Source organism: Cavia porcellus, unplaced genomic scaffold (genome assembly GCF_034190915.1).
Source record: "Cavia porcellus strain 051 isolate PalLab524CR breed Dunkin Hartley unplaced genomic scaffold, mCavPor4.1 scaffold_2, whole genome shotgun sequence".
In the NCBI taxonomy this organism is placed as follows: Eukaryota; Metazoa; Chordata; class Mammalia; order Rodentia; family Caviidae; genus Cavia; species Cavia porcellus.
Genome location: NW_026947485.1, coordinates 69490939 through 69514062, shown reverse-complemented (window position 1 = coordinate 69514062; position 23124 = coordinate 69490939). Strand labels below are relative to the sequence as shown.

Genomic DNA, 23124 nt, shown 5'->3' with positions numbered 1-23124 from the left:
ATAAAAATTAACAGAAATTATAGGCTTACAGTGAAAATTCAGTGAGTATATAAGGTATGACCCAAATATACTGTGAATGTTTAATTTTTTTATAATTTATTATAGTAAAAAACACATGGCTATTAATTTCCCTCAAAATATTTTCCCCAGCTTTGAATTTATCCCATCATTTTTGCTACTGTCTGAAGCTGTTCTGGGAGTCCTCATTCATGAATGTGTTTACAAGCTTTGATTTTTAAAAACTACAGTGAATGCTGCTGCTGAGCACCTTCCAACAAAAAGACAGCTCCTAGGGGCTGGGGATTTAGCTCAGCGGCATAAGCACCTGCCTTGCAAGCAGGCGGTCGTGAGTTCGATCCCCGGTACCGATAAAAACGAAAAAAAAAGACAAAAAAAAAAAAAGACAAAAAAAAAAAAACAAAAAAACAAAAAGACAGCTCCTAAAAACATTCCTGTCTGTCCTCAGCCGCCTCATTCTCTGCGTCTGGCACGTGCAAATTCTGGCTCTCCCCAAAATCAAAATGACCAAGACAGGTAAATACTTTCTGTTGATTCAAGACCTCCAGGCAGCCACAACAGTGCCAACCAGAGGCACAAAAAAGGACTTCAGAACTGCTTCAGGAAGCGGCAGGGACGATGGGCACTAGAGACATTGTTGTAGCCACTATTGATTTCCTATTGTCTTGCTTTGAAGTCTAGTGTCACTTACACTGTTTTGTTTTGATTGGCTCTATTCTGTTTTATTTTGCTTGGCTTTATTCTCTTTGAAATAAAAATTACTCAAAAAAAGAAACTAAAAAAAAAATTGAGAGGGAGTATTTTGAAGGGGATTTATGGTAATGTGTCTTTTACTGTAATTTTAATTTAAACATTTACCAAATGTTTCACTTAGATCACGTATGGAGCATATTTTCTTTACACAGCATAGAATAATTATTTCCTTTTTGTTTCAAATAAGTTCTGTTTTAGTATCTTTTTTGTATATAAAGTATAGGTAACATGACTTTGATAACCTCACTAGATTATCTCTTAGATAATCTGGCTAGATTATTACCTACCCATTCTTCGTTTGTACTGGGAATTGAACTCAGGATCTTGCGCTTCCCAGGCAGACATTATGCTACTGAGCTATATCCCCAAAAGACCAGATTCCCCAAAAGACCAGCATTTCTCATTGCTCATTAGATATTTAAATTTTTAGTTAAATTTCTTCAGACTTTTAAATTTATCATTGGCTTTCAGTTTGGCTCTGATTTACATTATAAATCAGGTGACTCAGGAGCTTTTCTATACTCTTTATGGTCTATCATTTAGGCTTTTAGTTTTTATTAATGACTGTTCCTTCAAATATATTAAGAGTTCTCCTTAATACTTTTAAAGTAGGAATCTCTAAAGCTCTGAGGCTGCAAAAAATATTTTACAGTTTGCAAGTTGGGCACTTACCTAACTGACATATATTGTCCCATCAGACTTTCCTTCCATCCTTCTCCAAGCTTCATTGAGTAAATACAGATACTCTGTGGCAGCAAAGGATTATTTTCTTCCTTAAACATACTTCTGTGAAGAAAAACAAGAATAAAAATAACATTGTCCCCATTTAAGTGAATGCCACCACATGTACAGTGTGATGGGTTTGTTTTCATCACATGTGGGTAATCCTCAGATCCTTCTGTGCATCACACTCTATGCCTTGCACAGTAACTACCAGGAAATTTAAATTATAATTGACCTCAACAAATGACAGAGGTTATCCATTTTATTTCTGATCACTGATACAAAATGTAAAGTTTTAAAAAATTAATAAGTGTCTTCAGGCCTTTTGCTCAGCTTTCTTTTAATTTGCCTTTCGCTAGTACTCAATTTTATGTAAATGAATGGTTTGTTTTTAAGCAATTTTACAATATTTAAATAGACATTGACTGTACAGTAGATTTTATTATATCCCCAGTGTCCATGACTTACCACATAACTCTTACAAGTTTAATTTAAAATGTATTTACCATGTAATGGCATATATTAAGCTATAGTTTTGTATATAGTCAGAACGTATGACAACTATTTTAGGCTCTGATTTTGGTTAAGCTGGTGTTTTAAAAATTAATGAAAAAATAAAACCAAGTTTCATAATCAATATTTATTTATTTATTTATTTTTGTCTTTTTCCTTTTTATTGGTACCAGGGATCGAACTCACGACTGCCTGCTTGCAAGGCAGGCGCTTATGCCGCTGAGCTAAATCCCCAGCCCCCATAATCAATATTTCTATACTTGTGCCACTAAGAGAATAATATTTAATACATATGTATCATTACTTACAAAGTAGTTACTCAGAATATAAGACATAGACAAAAATTCTTGCTTACAGAGAAGAAACAGAAAAATGCACAAAATAAATCCAGAACTGTAAAATAAGACTTAATTGTGTGTGACCTTTAAGCACAGAGCTTTGATTGATTTACAGTTTACTGAGTAAGGAGCACATGCTTGTCACTTGGGGCTACCTGTTCCCCCTGGAAATCGGTACTGTGTCCTGTGCAAACCAGAGCCACACCAGCAGCAGCTGAGCTAGTTTCCCTCCAGATGGTGGCATGGGAGGTAGCACAAGGCTGTCTTCTTAACAACTTAGGAACGAACTATTTAGTTTGGAGTTGTAATTTGTATTACTGCTTCAAAGCACCATTTCCTAGATTCTGGTTCTGTATTCATTGGCATTTATTGACATAAAATTTTTATCTCAAGGTTATTCACTAAGTGTAATTAACTGACAAAGGGTAGAAAGGTTCAAAATCACTTTGGACTGAAAGTGGGCCATTCTAAAATGACCTTGCATAATCGCACAATAAACCCCTTTGGTGTTGCTGGTCTGAGGGCCACTTTTCCAGCGTGGCCTCTCTGGGTGGTGGCCTGGAGATTATGGTGGTAGAGGCCAGCACTTCAGTGTTGTATAAGTTCCGCATCCTTTTGCTTATGGGGATTTTGTTTTTAATATTTCTATATATAAAACTTAATTTCATATATAAACAAATTTCCTGTGATGAAAAATGAGGATCAGAAACTCGTCCTAAGCCATTAGTTTAAAAAGCAGGCCTTCTACCTATTGTACAGAGAGAAATAACTTGGAAAACAAGCATTTCTCATTGCTCATTAGATTCTTATGGTGCTGCTCTCTCTATAGCTAAAAAAAAAAATAATAATAAGATTTTAATAAAAAAATCACAGGGATGCTAAAACCACTTCCTGGACTTCTGTTGACCATGCTGTCCCAGGTGGGACTTTCTGCCACTGCCACAGTGGCCCCCAGTCTGAAGAATGCAGTCCTCCTAGAACCAAGGGTTGTGCAGGAGACAGGATCTTTCCCGCAGGGCAGCGAGATTCGCTCCTTTACCGCCTCTTCCTGAATATGGCAGGGAAGCTGATTCCTGAGGAATGCTTCCAGTTCCTTTATCCTAAAACTGGTATAAAAGGACCCTACGTGCTTGGAACTGGGCTTATCTTCTATTTTCTGTCCAAAGAAATATATGTGATTGCCCCAAAGACCTTCTCTACCACATGCGTTACTTAGTAGGACTGCTTACTGTGTAATTAAAAAATAAGGCACCTCTTTTGGAGAACTTACTGATAAATTCAGTGAGGAAAAAATTGCCCAGCTAGGAGGGGCAAAGCAAGTATCAATTCAATTGAAATTGAATTGGAGAAGTCCCAGTAGGCACTTGTTTACAAGTGCCACTACCTTTGTGATATCCAGAATATTAATATGCTATTAATATGCTTGGAGTTGCCTACCAGCAATATAAAAGGAAGCAAAGAATCGCCTGGACTGTCATATCTCTGAGCAGAATGTGATTCATCGAAAGGAACAAGAACACATGATAAGCTCGTTGGAGAAGCAAGTGGCGCAGGATTTCTGCACACTAGGAAAGGAGACGATTGCCAGGTGTATTACAGATCTAAAGCTGCTTGCAAAGAAGGGTCAAGCACAGCCCTGCATAAACGTATCTATCCCAGTCGAGACAGCCAGAACAGTTGACTAAATGGAAACTAATCTGTGTAACAAAAACTTCCCATGCTGTTGTCTGCTGAAATTACAGTTTTACTTTTCCTAAAAATGCAAAGCTTGGAGTTTCATTTAGTGAGAACTAAAACTATGGGCCAGTCAGATGTTTCTCATCCTTACTCTGCATTTTGAGTTCTTCTGTGATCACTTTTAACTAAACACTTTGTTTTTATTAAATAAATAAAAAGTGAAATTTTTAACATGGTGACTAAATGTAGTATAATTTGTGTTTTTATCTTAGCAAATAAGACTGTTCTTTGGGGTTTTCTAATAAAATAGGAAGTCAAATATTTTCTTTCTATAGTGCAGCAGAGATGAGTACTTAAGAGAGCAAACACCAACCTTAATCTCATATCTATATCCCCCGTTCCTCTACTGTAAAATGAAGATAGTAATAATTCCATCCTCTTCGGGTACTTAGGAAGATTAAACAAGACCTATATGATATGATTTCACATGTAGCAAGTACTATGTAAATACTGAGTATCCTTTTATTACATATTAAGTATCTCATAAACTGCTATCTGCTGTATCTGAGGTTTCCTGTGATAGAATTTTCTACTACTTAAAAAATCTAAATAAGGCCTTTGATACTCGCAGCATTTGGAAAGTCATCATATTATAAACTAAAAACACCGTTTGCATTGTAAGCAAGTAAAGTTCCATTACCTCATTTCATCTCCTTATGCTTCACTTTTTTAATTTAAAATAGAAAACACAGAAAAGAAAAATGAAAAGCAAAAGAGACAAACAAACAACAACAACAACAATCCCTAGGCTTTCAAAACAAGATGATAGGATGCTTCACTTCTTAAAAGGAAAACCAAGTTATACTTGTGGTATATATAAAACTCTGTAAAGTGCTACACTAATAAAATTGGTAGATAATAAATACAAAAGCAGTTTATACTAACTACTGTTTCAGTAAACCTGCTGCGAGCTTCCTGAAAATGAATCTAGTTTTAGTAAATTATGTTTTTCTATTTCTTCATTTTTGATAGAATCCTTACATGAAATAGCATCTAAGCAAAATATTCATGTCATATGTAAATATGAACCTTTGATAAATCTGTAATTAAGGCCAGGCAACCAGTGTTAAACCTAGTGTCTAAATGCCCAGGTCCCTCTGCTATAAAGTGAATGTAGTAATAATTTTGTCTTCTTTGGGTACTGAGGAGGGTAAAATAATTTAACAACATACATATGTGAAACTGCCTGGAATGTGGAACGTGCTGTGTAAATACTTGTAGGTCTGTTTTTGTGTGTATGAATAGAGATAGTTATGAAATAGATCATTTAAGTTATATGTGCTTTCTTATAATATTATCATATAATATATAAAGAGCTCAAAATTAGGCTTTCATAATAAAAGACCCAATCAAAAAATGGGCAAGTGAAACGAATAGATGCTTCACAGAAGTTTTTAGCCGATACATACATGAAGGAATGTTCAACATCTCTGGCCACTAGAGAAACACAAATTAAAACAACTTCTATCTTACCCCAGAAAGAATGGCTGTCATCAAGAAATCAGATGACAAATGCTAGTGAGGTTATGGGGAAAATAAAAACTCTACCATGTTGTTGGTGGAAATATAAAGTAATACAACCACTCTGTAGAGCAGTATAGGATTCCTTAAAAATTTAAAACTAGAAACCATTTGACTCAGCTATTCCCTTTCTGCTTATCTTCCAAAAGAATTAAAGACTCTGTGTTATAGTGATACATTTGCAGCCATGTTTATATCAGCAAAATTCATAGTAGCTAAATTCTGGAAGCAGCCTATATGTCCATCATCAGATGAGTGAATTAAAAAAATGCAGGGTTTACACACAGTGTAGTATCACTCTGTCACTAAAATAAACCTGAATCATTGGTAGGAAAATGGATGCAGTGAAACCATAATGTTAAGCAACATAAATCAGATACACAAGCTTAAATATCACACAGTTTCTCACATACAAGGAATCCAAAATACAAATAAAGAACAAAATAAAAGATAACAGGAAATACGGAGATAAGTCTTTCTCAAATGGGAAGAGGATCAATAAATGGATGAGGTGGGGGGGATGAGAGGAAGGGAAAGAGGATGACAAACTAATTGAGATGCATTCTGTCCATGGATTCGCTCCCCACAAGGAATGGAAATGTTATGAACCGTAGACATGTAAAGTAAATAAGTAAATAAAAACCCATCAAGCAGTCTAGAAAATTGGATGAGTTTTGGCTGCCTTGTGAAATAGATACTGAGTTTGAAAAACTTAGTCCTTTTTCTAGGCCACTTAAATTTAGAAATAATAAGGAAGTCTGTCTTTTGTATGAAAAGTAAGTAACCCCAGAAGAACCAAATATGAGAAAAGTTTAATAATAAGCTTTCATTAGCCTTCCACTTACAGTGCTAACTTCTGATATGATTCATTTCTAATTAGCATAATTAAAATGGGCCTCAAAATAGCAAATGAGAGGAGAAGTTTAACTTTCTTAATGGTGTGTAAATACAAATAAGTATGCAGCATATCTAAAGTTCTAAATTATAGTATAGTAATTTGTAATTTGTTTTTGTTTTGTAATTACTGTCTAACAGTATCAAGAGATTGAAAAATTCTGAATTACTTGAGACACTAGTTATTAAGTTATGCCAATTTTGTTTCTTCATTAATAATAATATGCAAAATTTCTGTTTTGAAAATTATAAAGAAATCAGTTGGAAGTATCTCCCACCCAGCCACCCACCTGAGTGTGTGTGTGTGTGTGTGTGTGTGTGTGTGTGTGTGTGTATGTACTGTGAAGCGAACTCAGGACTTTGCCAGGTAACGCTGTGCTGCTGAGCTATATCCCCGGCCCTAGAAGTTCCCATTTTTAATTATCTTATGAATAATCAAAAATTAATGTGAAAATTTTAATTTTTTGACAAATTATTGTTCTGTTTTCAGTAAGTAAATAAATTACCTGCAAAGAGGATATGTAGAAAAATATAATGGAGAGCAAAGTAAGGCCATTAATAAAGGAAAAACTTAAGAGACAGTGTTAAAAGATTAACCAGAAATTTAAGAAACTGAAAACCATTAAAGAAATACCTCTAGAAAGTTCATTTTTGTGAAGTTCAAGGAGCATTTTATCCTTGTCTTACAGGAAAAATTACCAAAATCTTGACCAGTTTTCAGCCGAAGGTAGCCTTTCGCAGACTTCGCTGGACCCAGGCCAGTCACAAGACGGAGATGGCAAACAGGACACATTAAATTCAATCAGCGAAGGCAAGAAAAACAATCTTTTTGAAAGTTACCTTTTGCTGTACTGTAATATTTCTATACATATTATACTAAATGCATATATATACTATATATATATTTTGGTTGTAGAGCTTGATGAAGAGTAATAGTGACATTTCTGTGAAGCACACTAGAAACTAAGCTGTTGTTATGAGTAAAAGTTGTTAATCCTGGCTTCTTTCTGAGGTGCTCGTGTTTAACCTTCTCAGAAGGCTTACTTGTAGTTACCACCTTCATTTCCACACTGCCTCACTCAGGATGTTGAACGTGATCACGCTACTGAAGTCACCTTGCGTCTTCATCCGACTTTTGACACGGTTGAGCACTTCCCCATTCTTGTGTCACTCATGTTTAGTCCCTGGTTCCTTGGGTCCTCAAGAAACCTTAAGAACAAACACAGTACCGTCTCCTGTTTTGTGTGTCTTCATCATTTTCTCTTCCTATCGGGGTGCAGCTTTACAGACCTTTTGTCTGCTGCCATAACTTTCCAAGCTGCATGCAGTGATGAGGCCCCATTGTGGTCTCCACACTCAGGCTTCGTCCTGAACTATCGATAACTGTGTCCCTATGGTTTCCACTGCTGTGACAAAATCCATGAGATAATCAGCATGTGAAAAGTAGAGGCTCGTGGTTTCAAAGGTTTCAGTCCATGGTCATCTGGCTGCATTGCTCTGGTACCGCGGTGAGACAGTGTCACAGCAGGAGAGGTGCTAGCTGGGAAGCAGAAGGACAAAAAGGAGGGGCAGGAGCACCTCAAGTGGTCTGCTTTCCAGAGTGGGCTCACTCCCTAAATGTTGCACCACCTCCACCTCCCAATAGCTCCTCTAGCGGGGTACCAAATCTTCAAACCATGAGCCTTTGGGGAGGCAGTGAGGATTCAAGCCATGCAGCAGTCTAGTTGTTCAAACCATGTTACTTTGCCTGCCTTAGCTTAGTCTACAGCTGCCCTTAGCACTTGGGACTTGACAGGTTGTGCTGGTACGATCTGATGTGCACATCTTTCATCTCTCCTTCTCATTTTTGCCTCCTCTTGTGTGTGTAAGTGATAGAGAAAGACAGATGGGCTTTGACCTCAGCAGAATTTGTACCCCATGCTTCAGTCTCCCCATCTTCTCCAGTGTAGTGAATGGTACCACCATAGATATCACCCGAGACTGTACATTCTCCCTGCAGCTTCAGTGCGTGAATAAGCACTGTCTCCTCTCCATGCCACACATACGGTTCCTAGCAAGGGTTGTCATCTTTTCTGTGGCTGAGCCCTGATCTCCACGCTCTGCAGCGAGCCTCTTGGCAGAACTTGAGCCGCATCTTTTTCACCAGCCTTTTATCTCCCTTCTTTACCCCTTTGCAGTCCACTGTCTTAACAGTCGTGAGTAATGTTGTAAAGCTCTTTACTGGCCGTCAGTGGCAGGCAGAACACAGTCCAAGCGGCTTATCATTGCTCCTACCTCGCTGTCCCCTGCACTCGCAGGCCCAGCATGCTGACCTCTTAGTCGTTCTGCTGCAGCCATCTTTGCATTTGCTTTTCCCACTGCCTTGCAACTTCTTTCCTCAGCTCTTGTATGTGAGCTTTTTATCAGGTCTCTGTTCAACCATCTTCCTTCTAAATAAGTTTTTGCTGACGTCCAAGTTTCTCATAGCCACCGTCCCTAGGCCCTTTTTACAGCGCTGTGCATCATGCCATGGTTCCTATCTATGGCCCTCTCTGAAATGCAGCCTTCGTGGTAGTAGAGATTTGGCCTCTGCCATAAAGTAAGTATGTGATGAATGAGCCTGGAAGGAAGAGAAAAATCCAGTTAGCCAGGCTGTGCAGGCAGTGTTATTATTTGTGTTGAACTGAATTTTCTGCTTCTATTAAGTTGGTGACTAGAATGTTTTCAAAAAATCTTAGTCATCTATTTAATACTTTCATAGTTTTTTGAATAAATTTATATGTATATTTAACAACTGTTCCATACTATGAGTGGATTTATTTGTAAAACTTTTAATCTAAAAGACATTTATTTAGAATTTGAGCCTAATTTCTTACAAGTATTATATCAATGCTTGTTTTCTTACAGTTCTATAAAATGTATTAGCTTTTAAAATTCAAGTTTAAATAACAGATTTAAAGTTACTTACAGAATTTGCATATCTAAATACATAATGAAATGAATGAAATAAAACTAAAAATTAACCAAATTTCACCAGCTTCAACCCAAGAAGAAAACATGCTACCGAATAAATCAAATAGATTAAAAATTGGTTATCAGGAAAGAAACAAATATTCTCGTGATGAGTTGGTAAGATTCCCACTGTGCTCAGTATCCACTAAATCTGGTTAAAATAACAAATGGAAGAATGCTGTACAGTTGAGATAATAGTTGAGTGAGGTTATTTGAAGCACTATATATTATAAAAGTATAATTAAAAAGCCAGTTGTGCTAGTTCATGCCTGTCGTCTCAACCACTTGAGAGGCAGAAGCAGGAAAATCTGTTGAGCTCAGGAATGCAGGGCCAGTTTAGGTAACATACAAGAGATTGTCTCAACAAAGATAGCATGTGCGTATGTAAAATATTTGTATATGCTGCATATACAAAATATAGACACACACGTGTATATATGCATATGTATACATAAAGAAGAAGAACAAATATAACCACTCACAACCCAAGATCTCCATACTGCTAAAAGATACTGAACAAACAGACTTTCAGTGGCATACGTGGAGAACAATAGATGCCAGATTCCAGCAGCATACTGTAACAATAGGTCATGCCTAAAGGAGCCCAGGAAAAACTAGACTGTGCCAGAACAAGGGATTGGGATGTCAGGGCCTCCGATTGAACAGAAATCACCTCCAGAACAAAAAGGCAACTCTCAGTGTGAAAATATTTTTTAAAACTGTTGATAAAATGGACTTAAACTGGTGCTAAAAAGATAAAGAAGAGTTAAGAAAGAGAGAAGTTTTGAAAACTGTAATTGGAAAAGTTTAGAATTGTATTAAACAAAAGAACAAAAATGCCCGGTGTGGTGGTGCATGACTATAATTCCAGCAGGTGAGAGGCTGAGACAGGAAAATTACCACTAATTCATGGCCAGCCTGGGCTGGTGGTGAGTTCAAGGCCAATCTGACTACACAGTTTCAGAAACAAATTTTTTTAACTGCAGAACACACATCTGTTTTACTCATAGCACCGTCTGTATCCCACTTTGCTACATAAAAGGGTATTCTTCAAACAAAAAGTCACAAACCACTCAAACCACCTGGCCCTGCTTGTCCACAAGAGCTCTGAGGAGGGAATACTCTGTCTCTGCAACATAAGTTTTAAAAAATAGGGCTGTAGGTGAAACTGATTGATAGACTATATGTTTAGCATGAGTGAGGCCCTTGGTTTAGTCCCCAGTACTAAAACAATAAATAAAAATCATATACATTCAGGAAAAAATTCAGTTGATGAGCCCAATCTCTGGAAAACAGTAGTGAGGAAGAAAAACTACAAAATATATGTATCATTATTTAAAATATCCTCTAAAATCAGTTCACATTGGGGCCCAAGTTTTAGCTCAGTGGTATAAGCGCCTGCCTGGCAAGTACAAGGTTGCGAGTTCAATCCCTAGTAGCCACAGGGAAAAAAAAAAAAAACCAGTTACACATATGATAGGAAAATTACAAATCAGAAATTAAAAACTAAGAAAACAAAGAAGAAGAATAGAAGTGACCACTGATTAAACTCTAGAAACAAATGGAAGAAAAACATGAAGTTACAGATTATATAAGTAAAGATTAAAGTGTAAGATATCTAAAGAATAAATTTGAATGAAAACATGTAAAACATTGAAGAAAAACAGGGAAATATGACAAAATAGGAAGAATTAAGGTGGTTGGATTGTTGAAAGACAAGCAAAGAAACTTGAATTCACTGAGTAGAGACATTGAAGAAGAAAACACAGCACAGAATTCAAGTTGAAAGCTGTAATTAAAGAACACGTAGCGAGTTGAATGAAGTCCTAGTGTACAGATTGAAAGGGCTAACCAACCACCAGAAAAAAACTAATCCACAGCAGTCAATTACAAGACATAGCCTACTAAAATTATTAGATAGCAACAACAGAGAAGACATACTTAGGACATCCAGGGAGAAAGATCAAATTACTTATGAGGGGAACAGACTGACATTAAACTTCTCTAGTTGTATAAAGATACAAGTAGGAAAAAAATGCAAGCCCTTATAAAAATATACAGTTGTCATCATGCAATAAAAAAGCAACAAATGAACAGCTGCAAAATAATATACTTGAGAGAACACTAAAAGAAACATATAAAATAAAATGACAAAACTATCATGTAGAGAAACATAACAATTTACACATAAAATTTTAATGGAATTCAAGGTCATTCAGAATAATTATATAGAGATAGCCAGATATGTACTAGGAAAATTAAAACAAAATCAGTAACAAACCTGATATCAGAAAAGATAAGTTATGCAAAGTGCATTAGACATTATAGAGAAGATCGGGTTTTAATGCTGAAAGCCACAATTAAGATATAACATAGCTATGCACCAAGCAATGGAATAAAGAGACAGAGGTAGACATAGAAACCCAGTGACAAAATGAGAGTTCACACACTGTTCTCAATATAAGACAAGTTAAATGAACCAAAAAAAGTTTAAGGATATAAAAGACCCATGGCAGGCTCCGCCTATAGTCTAGATTGTAAACGTCCCCTACAGCCCTCAACTGCAGACTTTTGGTCTTTTCCACACTGTTAGGACATGATGTGAACTAAGAGACAGGGCCTGGAGGTGGCTCCGGGTCACTGAAGGTGTGTGCACCCTTGAAGTGGAGCAGAGCTCAGGGCCTCCTCTTCCTCTGCTTTGCTTTGGATCGTGAGGTAAGGGGCTCTGCTCTCCCCTCCCTCTCCACCATGAAAAGTGGCTTCACCCTAAAGCACAAGCAGCAAGGCCCATTAACCATGGACTGAAATCTGTGAATGGGACTGCTGAGTCACTTAGTATAACTTCTCAACTTCCCAAATTGACAGAGTGTTCAAATATTACAACATCCTGGAGCATAAACAGCCACCCCAGGGCAGGTCCTCTACACCCTAGGATACAGGACTGCAGTCACTTAGTGTCCAAACTTCTGGAATTGACACAAGGTATCAACCATAACAACCCACATCTTGCCAGCATGGCGACCAGACACATTTCTTTAAACTGGTCTCCAGATATAAAGACATGCTTATGCTTATTATTTCACAGTTTGAACATTATAATACAGATTTAGTAATTCTTAAGAACCAGTGTTGTCTACCAACATTATATTGCATTAGAACCGTAGAATTTTGTCTTTACAAGTTAATTATCTTAGGTATTTGTTATATTAACAGAAAGCTCTTTCATTTGTTATAACAGAAAGCACTTTCCATTAGGATATAAAGACCTACACAACATCAATAAGGTACACCTTACAAATGTATGTAACTTATACCCTGATAATGCTTCTTCTTAAGTATAAATAGAAGTGACAAAAAAAATTGATGAAGTAAAGCATTGTAAACAATGTTCTCTGGCTGTAATGTAAAGTAATACTAGATAGATAATGATAATTTTTGGTTCAAAGGAAAAATAAATATTTTATTTTGGGGTTTTTTGTTTTTATTAATTTATTTTGGGGTTTTTTATTTTGTTTTTGTTTTTATTTAAGATTTAAAATATACAGAAAAGAAAAAAAGCAATACAAACAAGAAACTGAATATAATAACAGTATAGGTTTACAAAACAAGATGATAGGAATTTGACAATGGTTATAATATTGCATATTGTTACCTTCAAGAGAGTTGCTTAGACATGTAAACAGTACAGACATATAAAATTGATGTAAACATGAGTATTAACTGTTCTTTTCCAGTAACTAATACAACTAGTAGTATAGTCAGTTTAGCTGTCATATATGTTGTTAGGTCCGCCCGCCTGAGAGACAGCACAATCATCAGGGCAATGGTTCAAAGCTATGCCATGATAATACACACCTCCTTCCTCCCAGAAGCTCCTGTGGCTTCTCCCTCCCGAAAGTCTGCCAAAGCTCAGGCAGGTAAAGCTTTACCCAATCCCCTGCACTCACATCAGTCCCCAGAGCCCCACCCCCATCAGAGCCTGTATCAGGCAGAACCTGCCCTGTGTCTGCAAAGAGCACCGCAGCCTTCTCTGTGGTGACTCCCTCTGTGCCCCTCCTCGTTAAACTCTTTTCTTATCTACTTGCCTCCTCTCTTTAATATTCTGTGCTGCTCTAGATTGAGTACAAATGATCCCATCATATGTATATGTATGTGTATATACAAATTTATGTCTTTTTCCTTTAGAAATAAATAAACACCATTTATTACATAACCCTTGGATAACAGGAAAATACATGCTGAAATTAGATTTTCTAAACATAATGGTAATATATTTTGTAGCGTTTCCTTAAAGCAGTAATCAGAGAAATATTTATCCCTTTTACCTACTTTCATGAAAAATAAGTGAATTATATTTCTTAGCAAGAAAAACAAAGCTAGAAAAAGAAGCAAACACTAGAAAATAAGGATAAAATCACAAATATGATAGAATTAAAAGACAAGTTTTTTAAATCAATATTTTGAAAATATAATTGATTTAATCACTAAAGGGAAGAAATATAAAGAGGAAATAATCATTGAGAGAGAAGAAATTTAAAAATCTGAGACTACATCGAGACCTCTGTGAAAATAAATTGGAAAACGTAGATGAAGTGAACAGTTATTTTATGTAAATATACTCCCAAATTGGCCATATTGGAATGTAAACCTCATACAAGTCAATACTCAGAAAAAATAGTTACTGAGGAACTAATAAAACACAGAGAAGGGCAGATTCGTAGGACTTTCTCTGAGCATGTTAGCTAGAAGTCAGAGATCAGTGTTCCCTCCGTTCTTTGTAAGTTCCCTCTCAGCAGGGCTCCTGCAGCCTCACCGTGCTCACAGTGTGCGTGCAGTTCTGCGTGGCCCAGGGGAGCAGTGTTAACCGCAGAACAAACAGCCCTGCAGCCGCAGGGAGATGCTGCGCTGCCCTTCTGTAACCAGGCTACTCCCCTCCCGGCCTCACCTCATCTCTGCCCTGTCCATAATCCATGCCAAACAGCAATCGCTCCTAGAGTGTCACTACAGTGTGTCATTCCAAGAGAGCTCCATAAATCATACCGTATACGCAAGAGTACCTGTGTAGTTTACAAAGATAGCATACGCACTGTTGGGAGTGACTTTTTCACTCGGAATATTTCCCTTGAGCTCTGTCTGAAGTGTATCCATTTTTCATGTTTTACTAGCAAAAAAAAAAAACCCCATGGTACAAAGTGCTATAGTTTTGTTTTTAACAATTTATTCATTGAAACACGTTATTTTTCAGTTTGGAGCTATAAATTTGCTATGAAGTTTCTCTTCTTGTTTCTTACATAAATAAAAGTAATTTCTTTGTTATAAATACCCAAGAATATAGTTGTTCAGTTGTGTGAAGAAGCTATCGACTTATTTTTCAGAGTTAATTATACCATTTTGCTTTCTGTCTAGAAATGTGCTGACCCACTTTTTTTGCCTTCAGAACATTGAGAGTGTCACTATTTTTTGTTTTATCTATTTAGATTCATTTTAGTGATATTTCACTGTGGTTTCATTTTTTTGTTTGTTTTGCACTCAGGACCTTGCCCTTGCCAGGCAGCCACCACGCCTCTGAGCTCCATCCCCACTCGTGGTTTTAATTTGTATTTCCATGATGGCCAATAGTGTTTAATCCCCTTTCATGTACTTGTCATTTTCGTCCTCTTCAGTGAAACAGCTCATGACTTCTGTCTTTTCCCTAATTAGAACATTTTTTTATACTGTTGAATTTTGGCTGATCAATAAATAATTCTAAAATTGATGCTTACAGTTGAAAAACTCAAACATAATAAATAAGTGTTTTTCATGCTCTTTAAATCTGAAGTAATCTTTAAAAAATATTCCAAACGTAAAAAAATTTTACCCCAAGTTCAGTATTTATTATGCTTTTTTAAAAATTGAATCCCAGTCCAAAAAATGAAAACTTCGTTTTAAAAACTACTTTCATGTTCAAAGTACATCTCTTGTGAATCATGTGCGAGTGGTGCCGAGGATGGAACTAGGGATGCTGTGCACTGAGCTCCATCCCCCTCACCCCCTTTTCTTGTTCTTTAATTTTGAGACAGGCTCTCACTCAGTTGCCAGGTGATGTCAAACTTGGGATCCTCCTGCCTCAGCTTCCTGAGTTGCTGGGATTCCTGGTGTGCATTATCATCGTCTGAACCCTGTTTTGGATCAGAGTTGTCAGTGACCATGTCTGTCCGCTCCTCCTTTGGGTCCTCAGTTACCCAAAATGAGCCACTTCCTCAAACAGTACTCTGCTGTAGGAATTACCTTTCAGGCAAGCGTTCTGTGCATTTTGTGCACTTTCCTTTTTACCTTAGCTTCATTTTCTCTCTCAACTAAATCAAATACTTCCAGACACTAAGTGCCTTTGCTCAAAAGGCAAAAGGGTGCTGCGGCCCTGTAAGCGCAGCCCTTTGGGAGGCTGAGGCAGGATGCCAAGTTTGAGCCCACCCTGGTTACTGAGTTAGCAAGACCCCAAGGAGGGCCGGGAGCAAGGGAGGAAGGGCCGGGGAAACCACAATACCTGGTACATGTTTGGGTGGGTAGGAGTTTTATGACAGATTTTCATCTGACATCTTAGAAATCATGTGTGACACATCAACCCATCGTTCCTGCTGCTTTCTTGCACAGTTTTTCTTTTTTATTTTGCAATGCTGTGGACCCAGGGCCTCACACATGTTAGGGAGGTAAGTACTCGACCACCGAGCTATAGCCCTCCCAAACCAGTCCTTTTGCATATGTCACAAAGCTTCATCTACTTGCAGGGTATTTTCCTTTCTTAGAGATTCCTTTTTTTTTTTTTTTTTAAATAGGCACTCTGCTGTTCCCTAGGGAAGTATGAGTTGCAGTATTGTAATGATACATTTGTTTCAGTAACGTAAAACTGAGCTCTAGCTGTCTGATGTTGTATTTTGCTATAAACAGCTTTTTATTTTATGGTCCCTTGGTAATGGTTTTGACATGCATGAGCCCCTGGGGCTGTTTCACAGCACACAGAACAGCCTGGAACAACTGTGCCATGGCCCTCAGTCTGTCAGAGCACACGCTTCCACGTGGTTTCAAATGTTATTGCAAAAAGTGTGTCGTGTCCCTTCCATCTATCACTGATCACAAAGAGTGAGCGTGGGCCTTCCCCCGCAAGTGCCTGGAAGACTTTCCTCAGGCGGTTCTTGTGCAGGCGCTGAGGATCTTCAGGCACACACTCCCTGCCCTGCGGACCCTGGTCCGTCCACCTGCACCACAGCTGAGCGCCAGGTCCTCTGACCCTGCTTCTGTTTCTTGTAACTAACCCGGTGCAGACACGGCTGCAGCCACCGCTGCAGCTGGCTTTCATGTTTCCCTACTTTCATTTTTGTTTTCTTCAAAATCCTGTTTTGTAGCACCCCACACATTTAAAAAACCAACGCAACGAGCCATTCCCATAGGTGAAATTCGGCTTGATCAGTTCTCTTCTGCACAGGTGTATGAGCAGAACACAGTCCCTGATCTGGAGAATTTCATTTCAGGCCTTAATGAGTTAGGTCGCTTTCTTCACACATTTATGCTCCTGTCCAAAACTGAAGACTCACAGGTCTTCTTGAGGAGGTTATTAAGTCACCAAGGCGATTCCAGCAAAGCCCCTCAACATGGGGTCTGGCTGTGGTTAGTAAGAAATACTGGTGGTTGTGATATCCAAGCTAACACTGGAAACAGTTGTTAGCACTTGCACAGCAGGGGGCGCCTTCTCTGGGCTGTGGTGCAGACTTTCTGCTTTTTAAAGCTTTTGCAGTACTGGGAATTGAGCCCAGAATCTTTACATTGTGCTGTATCCCCACCCCTTTCTAAAATTGTTTGAGAGCAGGTCTCATAAAATCACTGACTGGGCTTAAACTTGCAATCCTCCTGCCTCAGCCTCCCTGTGTGCTGGGATTACAGGAATGAACCACCAGCCCTAGTTTATATTGGATGCTTACAAAATAAAGATAAGCTTGAAATTTTAAGATACCATGAGTTTTAGACTCTTCCTTTTCTAGACTAAATAATACTAGGAGGATTGCAAGTTCAAGGTCAGCCTGAGATAGTGAGACTCTGTCTCAAGCAAAAAGACAGTAATTGTTATTTTGGTCTCACCACTCTCCTTAGATCTTTTTTATTTACAAATGTCCCAGAAAATTTGGTCTTCAGTTCCTTGGAGGGGCAAGTCCAGAAGGCTTTGTCCATAACTGGTAGTCTGTTTTCCTTCAGGCAAGAATTTAAAACATTGAATTTCAGTCAAAAATTACTACTTTTTAAGGCAAATTCAATGGGTGGGTTCCCCTGTTATTTAATAGAAATGTTAAACTGAAAACCGACTCACTTTGGAGAGATTCTGCCCTCTGGCGTGCGTGTTCCTCTGTATTACTTGCTGTGACAGACATGGCATGAATCACTGTGAAAGGGGAACACAGATTGTAGCTGTAAATCATCACTTTTGTTTCCCAAGGGTCGCAGACACAGCGTCATTAATTATACGACAGCACCTGAAAGCTCTAAACCTACAGAGACAGTAAGGCTCTCTGGAACAAAACAGTATTTTGAGAAAAAAATTTTAGATGAGAAATTTCAGACATGGTTATGGTTGCACAATAATATGCATGTAATTAGTGGCACTGAATAGCACACATAAAATGGTTAAAATACTAAACTACATTTTAGATATATAGATACATATCACAGTAAAGAGAATAATTCCGTAACTATGGATATTTAATTAGCCATACATCTCTTTTAAAGGGTCAGTAACGAAATACAAATTTGGAGAAACTATCCAAATTGACTCCTGGAGTGTTTAGCAGGAGAGCTAATTTTGGCCTGAAGTAAGTCCCTAGGCTTACACATGAAGGAGGTACTTAGAATATTGCACCTTTTACTCTAATACTACATGTGATAAGCATTTAAAATATGAGTGTAACAATTACCCATCCATGTCATTTCCTAACCCTGTTCTATTTCCTGTATTTTGTAGTCAGCTGAGCCAGTCATCTTTCTGTGTTACCATTTTACAAATGAGAGCTCATGTCAGATGCCTGGAGTGAGGTCACACAGCTACAAAGGACATGGGTGCTAAGCTGAGTCCTACTACAATTCCATGACTCATCTTTGTTATTTAATGAGTACCTATTATTTGCTAGGCACTGGGAATAGAATAATAAGCATATAAAGTCTATGTCCATTCTCAAATAATTTATAATCTAATAAAAGACACATAATCCCTGCAGTTCCTGTACCATGTGACCATGTGGTAGGGTGGATACAGTGGACTATGAGAACTCTTCTGAGGGACTATTTGAAACAATACATAATATTCCAAAACATCTAATGTCTAGTTCAGTTTATAGTTTTATAACTACATGAGTAAAGCCTGAGTTTCTCATCATTCTTGGAAACTTGCTAAATTTATAAAGTACAATCCAAAGCAAGCCACTAAAGCTGGTACATACATGGTGTGGATTGAAATTCAGCCCTAGGGCTGGGGATTTAGCTCACTGGGATAAACATCTGCCTGGCAAAAGCAAGGTCCTGAGTTTGATTCCCTGTGCCAAAAACAGAAAAACAGAAACGAAATTCAGCTCTAAAAGTACTTTTACCTCAACATCTTTCTACCATTCCTTCCCCATGGTTCTACTGAAGTCTAGCACTTAAAAGTTCCTCGTGCATCAAAGGATTGAATAAAGTCAGTACATGAATAAAGCCTTCTAAAATCAGGCCTTCCTGTTAGGTTGGGAAGTTCAGTCTGACCAGGTAGACAAATCTGTTCATAACGCATCATTGCTGTTACAGCTTGGAATACTTCACCAACCCCCTGAAAGGGAACATGTTCTTAAAAAAAAAAAAGGCAGACGATTTGGCTCTGCAGCTTTTGCCTTAAACTGTGACATCTAAAGTTTAAAACTAATCTTGTACAGTATTTTAAGTGTAGTGTTGAACCTGCTGAAAGATCAAACATGTTTAGACACAACTTTCATAGTTGAGATGTATTTTCAGTGTCTTATAAATTATGGAAATTTCTAATGGTTTTATGATCTTATTGGTATGACTCCTAAAGGCCATTAATTTATTATTTTCTCCTTATTTTCAGGTAAAGAAGATACCCCTTCATTACTCGGTCTCTGTGGGTCTCTAACATCAGTGGCAAGTTATAAATCTCTAACGAGCCTAAAATCAAATGACTGTCTTCCAAGTCCTACAACAGAGATAGCAAGTCCAAGCCCAACTCCATCCTGAAAAACTTACAGAAAAGCCGGAAGTGTCCATACTGTACATGTTCAGTTTACACAAGCTTGACTTCAGGGCAGACCTTTGGAATTGTATACAGTGTCGTTCTGGTACATGTCTGGAATTGTATTGCTTAGGGAATTTCGTGCTCCACGTAAACTTGTAAGGGAAGAATGTAGTAGTCTTGCCATTTTTCATTTTTAAAAACTTGTATTTGTCATTGACAAGGTATTAAATTCAATAGGCTTTTCAAGACTTTCAGAGATTCTCCAAATTAAAAAGTTCACTGCAAATTATACATTATTATTCAACTGACTTTTATGTATGTTTATTCAAGAGACTTGCGCTGTTCCCTTTCCCTCCTTTATTAGATGATTAAATGTTCCAAAAGAAGGCAACTAATTAATTTTACTTCTATTTATTTTCTAAACTTGTGCCGTACTTTGGTAACAGGAAGGGCTCTTAGCTGGGACTCCACGGGGGCCTTTGCAGCTTTCCGGGAGCCCACAGCCTTGGCCACTGAGCTGCATTTCCCGTCACTAGGCTGTTTGTTAGTTCTCATGTTTGGTACCAACTCAACATTCCATTTCACATTTTATAAATTTTGTAGGATGTGCCTTTTTAGGCAGTCACTAACTTATTTGTAAAGGTGATAGGGAAAGTATTTTGTATACACGTCTTTGTTTTCTCAAGATTTTCTTTAAAGATTATCAATTTTAAAATGTGATTGAGTATGCCTGGAAAGTTGACATTTCCAAATACAGAATAAAGAATGTTGAGAAGTTACATCAGAAACATTTCAAGTTCAATGAAGAATTTGAAAAGCTTCTGAACAAACATGTCCAGGGTAACCACTATACCTACCAATAAACATCTGTCTGCTAAACTGTGCTGTTTTTTTCCTGTGCAACAGTGGTGAATCGTAACATGTATGTTTCACAGCCTCTATCACTATGCCATGTCATTTTAAAACTGATGTTAATGTTTGAAAATCCTTACATTTCTGGAGGTGGTTTTTTTAATAATCCATATTGTAAATCTGTTTGCAATTTTTGAAAGTTATATTTGTCCCAAAAACTCCCACCATATCGAAAATGAAAATAAATGAAATATATTTTCTATAGTAAGTAATATGAAGAGAATATGGTTAATTGTGCCAAAGAAATTTTATATATTGTTTATATGAGGAGGCCACAATACTTATTGGGAATTTCATATGGTATTTTTATTTAATAAAATACTACATTCAAATATAGTAGCTTTGACACATGAAGAATGCTCCATCTAATACAATTTTTTGTGAGAGCTGAATTTACCACATTCATTCTTTATTTTAGAAATGTAAGACTGTGATGGTTCTCTGTAGTAGTTAGAGCTTAGTCTCATAATCCAGAATATAAAATTCTAAGGTCAGTTTTACATGTGAGACAGTCCACCAAACAGTGTCATTTCAGGATCAAAGGAGGACTGGAAGCCCTTGAGTTATCTTAGATATGCCAGAGCATTCTCAGAGCTTTATTCTTTTAGTTTAACTCTTGTAGAAATGTAAATATTCCTGAGAAATGGCATCTGTCCCTTTAATCTACTCTCAATTCTGTATACTATATAAAGAATGACAAATCCAAAGCAGTTTTTAATCTGCATGGGAGGTGGAAGAAAGGCATCAAATGAAGAACTCTGGGAGGGCAGAGTGCAGAAATGGATGAGGGGAAGTTGGGGAATTTTAGGCTGACTTTGAGTACAATTGCTGCTTGCCTAAAAAGTGTCAGGATGTTGAAATGATTTATCTGTGATCCATACTCAGCTGACATTTATGTCCTTTAGTAACTAAACAAAACTGTCAAATGTCTCCACACATTTTTATAAATGTATAAGGAAATTCAAGATTACTAATTGGTAGTTTTTCAGATTTATCTAATGAAAACTAATTTGTGCACCTTAATGTGCTGATAAATGCAGATTTAAACATGACATCTGAGGATCATAATTCTTCCTCCTTTCTTGGAGATCTCACTATAAAATTCATTTGCTATTGTGAAATCAGATTTCTACACGATGTATTTCACACTGTTTATAAGTAGTTTGTAAATGTTGCATGAAGAAACAATGTATGTCTCAAACTTTGATTTTAGATTAGTGGTTTTTTTTATTACCTCCCAAAAGAACACTGAAAATGTCGGTATTTCCATTTGTATTTTGTTGCTTTGATGTACTATACTTGTTGCATGTATATTAAAGATTTTGTACCATGAAGAAATGACCTTTTTTCCTAACCAAGTTACCTGATTGAAATTGTACACTGAATTTTTGTTTAAACTGTGGTAAATGTTCACATTTCTAATATACTAATATATACTATATTTAGATAAATCCTTATTTCAACTTGAATACTATTCTTTATAAATTCATTAATGTGTAACATAACATTCCAGTCAGTGATAGCCAACATATATGACAGTGGTCTCACAAGATTACAATGGAGTTGAAAAATTCCTATCACAAGTGACACTGCAGCTTTTGTATTGTGGCTGACACAAGAAAAGTTCTGAGATGCATTTTATTTCAAAGATGAAAAGGAGGAAAAAGAGGAAGAAGAAAAGAAAGGGAAAGAAGGAGGAGAAAAAAAAAGTTCTGAGATGACCTAAATTTAATTACAAGGGTAGAGATAGAAGAAAAGGTAGCAGAAGGCAGTCTGTTAACAGCTTGCAGGTAAAACCCAAGACAAGACTGTTCACATTTCTGAAAGTAGGTCGAAACTTTGACTTAAATCCCATCACTTCCCACCACAAGGCCACTATCACCTGTGTAAGCATAAACTTAACCCCAGCCAATCCAGAGTGGTACTTCCCTGTTACTACCACCCTACTCTCAGCCTTCCCCTACTCCAGCGTTGTATGCTGTCCCCCACCCATCTGTAGCCAATGTGGATTTCATTTATCCTTTCATTCCTCAAAGGTTTGTTGTAAAACATTTAGCTCCAGACTAATGAACATTTTTCCAACTATCAGTCTTGTTGCTGGGAGTTGTGGAAACTTGTCCCAAGACCTGGTCCTTTTTCTGGCTAGCATCTGTAAGAGATTAATAAACTCTTTTCTTCCAAAGAACCCTGGGTCTCAAGAGTTTTGGTTTAATATTCGATAGCAGCAACTGTACCGAGTTTTCAAAGAAGATGTAATTCTCTAAGGAATTCTTAGTAGCAAAATCCTGAGACTCGGGGCCGGGGATTTAGCTCAGCGGTACTTCCCTGTTACTACCACCCTTCTCTCAGCCTTCCCCTACAGGCATAAGCACCTGTCTTGCAAGCAGGCGGTCGTGAGTTTGATCCCCAGTACCGATAAAAATGAAAAAAAAAAAAAAAAAATCCTGAGACTCCAACCAAGTTAAGTGACCCTAACTGGGTTCC

At 37.4% G+C, this 23124-nt stretch overlaps 1 protein-coding gene and 1 pseudogene across 3 annotated transcripts in view; both read left to right on the top strand.

Moving 5' to 3' along the window:
* Rundc3b (RUN domain containing 3B) overlaps nt 1-22825 on the top strand; it is a 161056-nt gene extending 138231 nt beyond the window's left edge. For all 3 annotated transcript variants that reach the window (XM_063243328.1, XM_063243323.1, XM_063243333.1), the window contains 2 exons: nt 7187-7308; nt 19585-22825. In XM_063243328.1, the coding sequence (XP_063099398.1) occupies nt 7187-7308; nt 19585-19730 (268 nt within the window). In that variant the 3' untranslated portion in view covers nt 19731-22825. The remainder of the gene's footprint in view (nt 1-7186; nt 7309-19584) is intronic.
* Nucleotides 3029-6573, top strand: LOC134474765 (ATP synthase F(0) complex subunit B1, mitochondrial-like; annotated as a pseudogene).
* Nucleotides 22826-23124: the final 299 nt, after the last annotated feature.